This window comes from Carya illinoinensis, chromosome 10, assembly GCF_018687715.1.
Source record: "Carya illinoinensis cultivar Pawnee chromosome 10, C.illinoinensisPawnee_v1, whole genome shotgun sequence".
Lineage (NCBI taxonomy): Eukaryota > Viridiplantae > Streptophyta > Magnoliopsida > Fagales > Juglandaceae > Carya > Carya illinoinensis.
Genome location: NC_056761.1, coordinates 18,927,937 through 18,938,023, shown reverse-complemented (window position 1 = coordinate 18,938,023; position 10,087 = coordinate 18,927,937). Strand labels below are relative to the sequence as shown.

At 35.0% G+C, this 10,087-nt stretch overlaps 1 protein-coding gene across 2 annotated transcripts; it reads left to right on the top strand.

The window, feature by feature from the left end:
- Positions 1–1,146: 1,146 nt before the first annotated feature.
- LOC122279316 (lysine-specific demethylase JMJ18-like) lies at positions 1,147–9,646 on the top strand. Of its 2 annotated transcripts, none has more exons than XM_043089876.1 (11): positions 1,147–1,518; positions 2,110–2,190; positions 2,872–2,949; positions 3,073–3,585; positions 3,686–3,910; positions 4,835–4,996; positions 5,699–6,067; positions 6,180–7,254; positions 7,370–7,473; positions 8,184–8,381; positions 9,062–9,646. In XM_043089876.1, the coding sequence occupies exons 2-11, from the start codon at positions 2,149–2,151 to the stop codon at positions 9,209–9,211; spliced, it is 2,916 nt and encodes a 971-aa protein (XP_042945810.1). In that variant the 5' UTR covers positions 1,147–1,518; positions 2,110–2,148; the 3' UTR covers positions 9,212–9,646. The 2 variants fall into 2 exon arrangements, with proteins under 2 accessions (XP_042945810.1, XP_042945811.1); XM_043089877.1 differs by lacking the exon at positions 1,147–1,518 and adding an exon at positions 1,688–1,968.
- The last annotated feature ends 441 nt before the right edge of the window (positions 9,647–10,087 follow it).

Genomic DNA, 10,087 nt, shown 5'->3' with positions numbered 1-10,087 from the left:
CGCTTCGATCGATTGATTCTATTCGATTTTAGACCGATTTGTATATAAAATATTAAATTTATCATGTATTTATAACTTCACCATTTTTAAATTTTTCGTATATAAGGCAAAACAAAATGTCAACTATTGAGGTTAAATACATAAATTCCATATTTGTTGGAATTATTTAGATTCATATCATATTTACTAGTTAATAAATTTATATTTTTAACTATTTATGTATGATATAAAATGCTTGAATTGCATTAAATATGATTTTTATACTTTTTATTAACATTGAAACATCCTATTCAAAGTTGTCATGAATTGTCTGTTTTGATTTGTTGATTTAGCCAATTCATTGAATTGATCCTTACTCAATTCCGAACTCAATTTTTATTTTTCAAGCCTTGCTTCTAACCATCACTCTGGTGGCATTAGCATCTCAAGAGATAGTTGCAATAAACACAATGACTAGAGGCGGCTAAAATCTAGCGATTTAGGATTGTCGAGATTAGGCGGCCGGTGGGGGTCGAAAGTTACCCTAATTTTAAAATAAAATTATGAGTTTTTTTAATTATTATATGAGTGGATCCATTTTATTTTCAAGAATAAAACTAATATGACAAGTTTTAAATAGAGAATATAAAAGCCCTATTTATACAGCATCCTGTTTTAGAATAAAGTCTTAATTATTACTTTTAAGTTTTTAACTTTGTTAGCTCACTATTAACTCACTTCTCTCTTAACACTTGAGTGATATATTTTCTATGAATCTTATATCAGTAATCTAAAAACATAAAATAAAAAAATCATATGTTTCTCACGTGCACAAATGATATCATATAAATTTTGTATGACTTTATTTAAAGGTAATATAAATAATAGAAAAATACTTTAATTACAAATAATTTATATTAAAATAAATTTATAAATTAATGTAATTTTATACCGTATGTCAAATTAAAAAATTATTTTTAATATAAAATAAATTTAATTAATCATATAAAATTGTATCAATCTATGCATACTCTCTTTGTTGGTTGCAATTTTCTATGTAATAACCTAATAATAATAAGAACCGAGGATAAAATAAATTTCACATAAGCAAAAATGTACGACAACTTTCAGGATGTGCAGAAGCTAACAGTTATGTCGTTTGCGTGTGTCAGTGTCGTTGTAATCCCAGAGAGAGAGAGAGCGAGAGAGAAGTACAGATGGTACAATGTGTCTGTTTATGTTTTACAGACAACCTGTGGTTAGTTGGTTGGTTGGTTGGATTTCAGTCACCGGTTTCCGTTAATACTGCGTGCGTTTTCTTTTTCTTTTTAATTTATGGGATCCGCCTGATGTTTGATTTGGATCCAACTTCCTCGTATCAACAATCCTTATCCTACTTTATTTAGTTTTCTTTTCCTGTTCCCATATTTTCTTTCTTTCAAATAATTTCCACCAAAATAAACAAACAAAAATTCAGGAGAAGTGAGCATCAACTGCACTTTACACGTCTTTCAACCTTCAATCTTAGCCCTTCTTAAGGTACGTACCCATTTCCTTTCCTTTGCTTTATTTTATTTTATTTTCTTTGTTCTTTCCTTCCTTTTCATTCTTCGTGTTATTTTATTTTATTATTGTTTTCTTGTTGATAACTACTGCTTGGTTTTCACCTGCTTTCATTCCCATTAGTGTCCATTGATTATATTTTCTTTTGGGTTTTTTTTTTTTTAATTTTATTAAATGAATTTGTTTTACTTAGTCAATTCTTATTCTTTTATTAGAAAATTATATTCTGATTAAAAATTCCCCCCTTTTTTTAGGGTTTCAGAATTTATTCCTTTTCAAGATTGCGATGGGCTTTTAATTTACAATTTAACGTTTCTTTTTACGGAGATTTTTATTTTCCTGTATGATTTTTCTGGGTTAAGATTTATCTTTCAGAAAGTAGAAACAAACTGTTTTTTGGGACTGCTTATGGATCTCTAGGAATTGGTACATATTGCTATCCTTCTTTCTCACCCGAATGTATTCATTTTTATGGGTCAAGTTTGTTGTTTGTAAATAATTGTACTGTTTTCTGATTAATTGCTTCTGCATTGATTTGGGCTGATTATTAAAATGGTTTTTCTCCAGGTATCGATTGGTAATTTAGGGTTTACATCTTTTTACCCAATGGAACAGTTGAAATTGGCTGCAGAATCTCATGTCAAAGAGGTTAGGGTTCTTAGTCCGTCCATTGAATTGCATCATTTGTCCAATATATCTGTTTTATGCATCCACCTGACATGATCATCGGGTTTTACGTTTTACTTTCTGTTCGTGTCATTTATTCTCTCTCTTTTGACTCACCCTTCACACGTTGCAAATAAGATCCTCGTTTCTATCCATAATCAAATTTACAGAGGGGCATTTTCAGATAAGTGCATGCAGTGTTCAAATTGTGGGTCTTAGAGAAGATATTCATCACCATTCCTTCACAAAATTTTTGTGTTTGCCATGTAGCTTCATCATTGTAACTTTTGTGCAATTAAACTAAGAACATATTGAAAATAAGTGTTTGGCCGTGTGATGAAATGCTATCCACTCTTTTGTTTTCCAAAGGATTTGAAACAATATCATCACTTTATGGAAAGAAGCCATTTTTGGAAGTTATTGAGTTGCTTTTTGCATACTGTTGATAGAATTTGAAACATATTTTTTTTTTTTTAAATATTATCTTAGTCATATTTGAGAATAAAATTATAGCGCCTATCACCTATTTCTAAAAAGATAATTTATCTGAAGTTCTTTCTGAAGCAAGGTGGCTTATGTGTTTCCAGTGGGTTAGGTAAATGCTCCTTTGCTTTCCCCTGCTGTTTCACGATCTTAAGTGAGATTATATTTGATATGTTGCAGAAAGCAGCTAGATGGGATCCAGTTCAAGCATGCCGACCTATCATTGATGAAGCACCTGTATTTTACCCAACTATTGAGGTATTCTCCTTTCAAGAAGAATATTTGATGTTATTTTTGCACTTTTTTTTCAATGCTAGAGCTTCATCATTATTTTGATTTTTGTGGTGGGGTCATTTTGTCGTTTGATTCCGTGTTTGTTAGGAATTTGAAGATACACTTGGTTACATAACAAAAATACGCCCAAAGGCAGAATCATATGGCATATGTCGGATTGTTCCTCCATCTTCTTGGATTCCACCCTGCCCTCTTAAGGAGAGAGATATATGGGACCGTGTTAAATTTTCCACACGGATTCAGCAGGTTGATTTGCTTCAAAATAGGGAACCCATGAGAAAGAAAGGCAGAGGCAGGAAGCGAAAACGAAGGAAGCACTCACGAATGGGAACCGGCAGGGGACGCACAAATTCTGATCCAGAAGCTAATGTTGCTTTTAAGAGTGATGAGAAGTTTGGATTTCAATCAGGATCAGACTTCACACTTGCAGATTTTCAGAGATATGCTGATGCTTTTAAGGAGTGCTATTTTGGGTTAAAGGGTGCTAAAGAGGACTTAAATTATAGTGAAACTGAAGAGAAAAAAGGATGGGACCTCTCTGTGGAGGATATTGAAGGTGAATACTGGCGGATAGTCGAGCAACCAACCGATGAGGTTGAGGTATGGAATTAGTGTATCCTTATGGCTGTCTCTTTTGTATATTATGTTTTTTTGTCTAATTGATGCAAAAGTTGTACATTTTTTTATCGTCATGTTGCAGGTATACTATGGGGCTGACTTGGAAACAGGAGCATTTGGAAGTGGGTTTCCCAAGGTATCTTCTGTGGTATCCAAAATCGACTCAGATCAGTATGTGATGTCTGGCTGGAATCTGAATAACCTACCACGCTTGCCAGGTTCTGTACTAAGTTTTGAAGAAAGTGATATCTCAGGAGTTCTAGTGCCATGGCTCTATGTTGGGATGTGCTTTTCTTCTTTCTGTTGGGTATGTCAATGGAACTACTTATCAAATTTCCAGAGGAATAAATGAGTTACATGAATACTAATGATCAACGCAGAAAGTTTTAATGTGTACTTTTTGTGTTTACTGATGTCTTATTCACTGCCCTATTGTTTTTAATGTGCTATTCGAATCAAATATAAGTAAAAAAATTGTTCTATATTTTTCATAGACTTGACATCTTGGAAAGGTGCTAAACTGAAATTGGGTGACGTCTTGAGTTAGGATAGATTTCTTTTATGGAAGTTGAGCTCGGAAATAATACCCTAAATTGAACCTATAAAAAAGTAACTCTAAATTGAAGCTTTTTACTGTTACAGAAGAAAACTTACATATCCAAGCTTTAGCACGGTTTCAAATGTTTGCAGAATTTATGATTTTCTATTGCTATGTACTATATTCACTAATATATTTGTTATCTATTTGGAACCAGTAGTTAAATTATGACTTCTTAAAACGTTTTTTTGTTTTCAAGAGTGTTGAATCTCCTGCAAAATATTGATTTACAACTGAAAGCTGTGATAGTTTTGGGAGGAGAAAAGCTCTAACCTCCAAAGTCCAAACCCAGTTGACCACCAACTATTTCCCTAAAACGACCGAGTAACAGCAAAGTCACCTGCATCCTGGCGCTTACATGAGGGCCCCCTTATTGATATATTGGTTATAAATAAAGGTTGAAGTGTGTATGTAAATTCTTATATGTACCTGGGTACATTTCTTAAAATTCCTTAGGGGCTGTTAATTCATATGTTCCTTAACAAACATGTTTCTCCTGTTTATTAGGAAGTCGTGTGAAAAAGCTCACCATACTATCTTATTCCATGTACGATAGATGTTATGTTAATTCATATGTTAACTTTTCTTCTCCTCAATGTAATGTGGTTTCTTTCTTCTTTGGATTTGGGACAGCATGTTGAGGACCATCACCTTTATTCGCTAAACTATCTACACTGGGGTGAACCTAAGATATGGTATGGAGTACCTGGAAGCCATGCTTCCACTTTGGAAAATGCAATGAGAAAGCATTTACCTGATTTATTTGAAGAACAGCCAGATTTACTTAATGACCTGGTAAGATAGTCTCTTTGCACTGTCTTTATTGATATTGGAATAAATATTTTCTTAATATAGTTTGCTTAAATGTTACCAATAAAAATATATATATATATATATATATAGTTTGGTTTAAATGCAAGTTTGGTCAGAAAATAATTCACACGGTGAATTTTTAGATGATTTTTGCAAGATTTCATGTATTGTTTTCAATTAGTATTTTTTAGTTGATGAATTATCATTAGTGGTTAATTACCCAAAGCAATTGCAAATCAATTTTATGCTATACATTTTAGGCGGTGAAGAAAGGTGAAGACCTTTTGTAAGTTTGCAAAGTGGTCTTACAAGACAAATGCAGGCACACCCCTTTGCTCAACCAGTATCCGGTATACTAGTAAAAGATTGGAATAAGTGCCTATGGACCAATTGAAGTGGTGCTTATTGAAAATTTCTGTATCAGTGACTCCTGTATTGAATTAATCCTAAATATTTTCCCTTTTTTCCTGGCCTCCGTGTCACTTGACTGTCCATCTCCAAGAAATAATATCAGTCAGGTTCAACCACTCCCCTAGCCAACGTCTATCCTGATTGCCCAAGGGAATGAGCACTTCCACATGCATTACAATTTTAAGAAGGCATTTCCATGAGATGCCTTCTTTTGCTCATAAATTTTAAGAAGGCATTTCAGGCATTACAATTACAATTTGTTTTATGAGACAGGTCACTCAGCTATCTCCTTCGGTTCTAAGATCTGAGGGTGTACCAGTATATCGGGCTGTTCAGCATTCTGGCGAATTCATTCTTACCTTTCCAAGGGCATACCACTCTGGATTTAATTGTGGTTTCAACTGTGCGGAGGCAGTGAATGTGGCCCCTGTTGATTGGTTAGTGCATGGTCAGACTGCAGTGGAGCTTTATAGTGAGCAGTGTCGCAAGACATCGATTTCCCATGACAAATTGCTATTAGGGTCTGCTCAGGAAGCTGTACAGGCCCTTTGGGAACTATCCATTATGGGAAAGGAAACTGCCAAAAATTTGAGATGGAAAGGTCTTTGTGGGAAAGATGGGGTACTGACCAATGCAGTCAAGGTGAATTACTGCTCTCTTCCCCTTATTTCCCCACTTTTCACCATGAATAAATCAAATGTTTGTATACAACTTAGAGAACTTACTTTGTTTTAATCATTGCTACCATTGACAGACAAGGGTACAGATGGAAAAGAAAAGACTAGATAATCTTCATAGTCAAATGAAGTTGCAAAAGATGGAAAAGGACTTCGATGTGGACAAAGAGAGAGAATGCTTATCTTGCTATTATGACTTGCACCTATCTGCTGCCAGCTGCAAGTGTTCTCCTGATCAGTTTTCATGTCTTAAACATGCCAACCATTTCTGTTCATGTGAAATAGACAATAGATTTGTGCTTCTGCGCTACTTTATGAGTGAGTTGAACACGCTGGTTGAAGCACTGGAAGGAAGTGTGGATGCATTAAAAGTATGGGCATCAGATTCTAGAAAGGCTATCTGTGTAGCTAAACCAGATATTGAAAGTGACACATATGGAACCAAGTCTTGTGATCAAAAGGAAAGTTCATCTTTTTTCCTGGAAACTGAAGAGAAATTAAACTTAAATGTGCCCTGCACTTCATATAGCCATCGTTTTTCAGAAGTTATCCAGTCAGAATCTCAGCATGGATCATTTAGTGTAAGCACATCTCATATGAGTATAGATAGTCAAAATACAATCATAAATGACAAAACTGTAGACATGAACGGTGAAGGTAAGGTGGAGCAGGATTGCTGTATTGATTTGAACCTCAACATTATGTGTGATGAACATGAAAGTGGGCTGCTACGTACATCGGATAGCTATAATAGCACCAAGCCTGTCACAAACGAGGAGACCTCTATGTCAATCTGTAAACAAAAGAATGTTGATAGTTCATATTCAGCAAGAGAACCAGATAAAATGCAACATGATAGCATCTACAATCTATCAGTTTCACAAGTTCTTATAAGCAGAGATTATCCTTCATGTTCGAGAGGTATTAAGCATACTGGTTCAATTGCTGGTAACAAGCTGTTTGGGGTTGATCTTTTATCTTTGCGTCCATATTCTGAAGTGCCATCAGACAGATCTTTAGAAACAGGAATTGCGGATACTTTATTCAATTGTAATCCAATACAACAGTTAGACCCTTGTGTTGAGCCTATAAATCTTGGGACTCTCATGTTTGGCAGGCTTTGGTGCAGTAAGCAGGCCATCTTCCCTAAAGGTAAACAAATTTACTGGATCCTGTAAAATAACTTCAATTTGTTCCTTTCCATTCGATGCTGTAATTTTACAGGGGACACCGTCACTTTCTTCTCATTTTGGGTTACATTGTGCAGGATATAGGACCCGTGTAAAGTTTTTTAGCGTGCTCAATCCAACAAAAATTTGTAGCTACATATCAGAAGTCCTTGATGCTGGCTTTCTCGGGCCACTGTTTAAGGTGTAACTTTCTTTTCATTCTGTTTTTAGATTTTTTATGTCTGTTTTGGGTATTAATATGATGATGACCAACATGGTTATAGTCACCTGTTTGGGTTGATGCATATTTACTGCTTTTTGAAAATTTCTCGTACCCATTAATCTCCTCTTTCAGTACATGGCACCAGATTTGGGCGGGTTCCCTTGTCTAGACTGATGCTAGAGCTCCCCTTGGACCTAGATTAATTCTTGGCAGTTTTTCAAGCATGACTTCTCTTGATCGATGTGCTGCTGTTGTAGTCAGTTTGGCTTGTTTGTTTCAGCCCAAAGCCAAATTTCTAATTTAATCTTCTAGTTATAATTAGATTTGATCAGCCTGAAAACTAAATGTGAACAAAAATCTGACATCGTAAATTCAAATTGACAACAGACTAGCCTCTACTATACACATGACCACAATTTTGCTTTGTTTTTTTAACATAATAAATATGACCACAAATTTAAATTTGACAGAGACATGCATTTCTGTATACATTTAGATGCTACATGCTGTGAGTACAATGGCTTGCTTTTATAATCTAAGAAATTGCACTCACTGATGAACCACTAATGGCATATTGGAACACATATTGAAGTAATGAATCACACTGTTACACAATAAATTTTTGTAACTTAAGATTGTATCTTTTTATTAATATACATTTTACCTCTCACTTCTGATGGGAATTCCAGGTTACTTTAGAAGAATCGCCTAGTGAGACATTCACAAACTTCTCAGCAGAAAAGTGCTGGGAAATGGTGCTCCAGAGGATAAACCACGAAATTATACAAAAGAGCAGCCTGCGGGAGTGGGGACAGCCCTCTTTGCAGCCTTTGCAGAGTGTTAATGGTCTTGAAATGTTTGGGTTTCTCTCTCCATGGATTATTCAGGTAAAATATCTTCATGCATTCTTAAGTGCATTCATTTGTGCTTTTGTATATAATCTCTAATACCTGACAACTGAATTGGTTGGAACAGGACTGTAACTCTTTTCCTTTTTTTATTGGCAAAAGCTGAATAAAGGATATATATTTTGCATCTTTGTTGGAATAGATTTTCTTATCCATCCTACAAGCTTGTGCTTGTGCTTTATTTATATCCTAGGTCATAAATTACTTCAGTCAAGCACATGTGCATTCCCCTAGTGTCTGCAAAACAACGTATTTGTTCCAAAGAGGTCTGAAGTAAGTAATGAGGAATTAACAATAATGCTTTTATTTTATCTGCTTTTCCTCACAAAATAGAGTTTGTGGAAAGCCCCATGCTTTTTTCTCCCTCGTTTGTGGTTGTTACTTTCTTTTCGATGCATGATAATTTGGTTTTTTTCTTGGGTTGTTTGAGAGCTACTCTTGCAAGCATGTACTCTTGCAGACATGAATGTCTTGCTTTCAGACGGGCACACGCACATTTGCAAATGTATGCACATTAATTTGTTTCTGTTCTATTTATTTGACCACTTGCTTGCGCTTGTAAACACAGATACTTGTTGATTTTCATTTTGATGTTCCATGCATCTGTTATAGTTTAGCTTATGAATTCTGTCTTCTGGTTCTGACTGTATTATTCTCAGGCTATTGAGGCTCTTGATCCCAATCATCGATGTGTGGAGTACTGGAATCACAGATGCAAGGTACCTGTGACTTTGGATGCCAATAAGTACTCATGGACACTGAGTTCCTGTACAGAAGACAGGAAGGAAAAAAACTTAGCATCAACTTGACAAAGCAAGACCCGGATAATCCATCTGAAGGGCAAGATTACCACTTAATTGATGAAGAGTTACAGTTAGCACTATGAGGAAACCTGAAAAAATTAACAAAAATGTAGGATATTTATTCTGCAGTGGAGAGTGCCATTGACACCATTGATAGAGAAGATCCAGAAATCCTGTAGATAGAATAAGGATTAGAAATAGGTCCAACCATTCTTTTTCATTGAAGGTAACTTCTTATTCCCATTTAGTCAAATAGGCCAGATTCTTTCAAAGATCTATATCAGGCAAAGAGAAATCCTTGGTGTGAGTTGTGCACAGATGTCAGATGTGCCCACCAATGATAAGCATGATATAGAGTCTTAATTTGATGATTCAGAACTCATTAAAGGATCTCAACTAAATCTGCTTCTACCTTGGAAAACTTTACCAGTTTTGGTTCAATTGTCTTCCTGCTTTCCTACTACCCTTATTTCCCAGCTATTTGCATAGAGTAAACATTTGAAAAGGCTCCTTGGTTGGTTTTCCTATTATATCAAACTTTTCTCAGAGGCTTGACCAGTCCCTAAATTGATCTCCCTTCATCATTTGAAAATTTGACTCCTCTGACATGTTTATATGATTCGGTGCACGACTTCTTATAAAAATGAATAGTGGACATAAAAGCATCTAATCAAGCTCTTTTTTGGGAGTGGTAACTTGCTATCTGCAATAAAGTGATTCAAAGGAATCTCTTGATAATGTTGGGTTTTCTGAGTAGTTTTTGGCTTGGTTTGTTTTAAAGGAGATGGATGCATCAGTGACAAGATGAAGGAAGGATTTAAATTTCTAAATGATGGGATTGAAGAATCGATTTGGAATTTGATAAAATTGAATGCAAAATGT

Excerpts from the sequence above, each read along its gene's own strand:
- LOC122279316 (XM_043089876.1), top strand. The coding sequence starts at position 2,149 with ATGGAACAGTTGAAATTGGCTGCAGAATCTCATGTCAAAGAG. Across the intron at positions 3,911-4,834 it reads GCTTTTCTTCTTTCTGTTGG|CATGTTGAGGACCATCACCT; the intron begins GTATGTCAATGG and ends GATTTGGGACAG. Across the intron at positions 4,997-5,698 it reads CAGATTTACTTAATGACCTG|GTCACTCAGCTATCTCCTTC; the intron begins GTAAGATAGTCT and ends TTTATGAGACAG.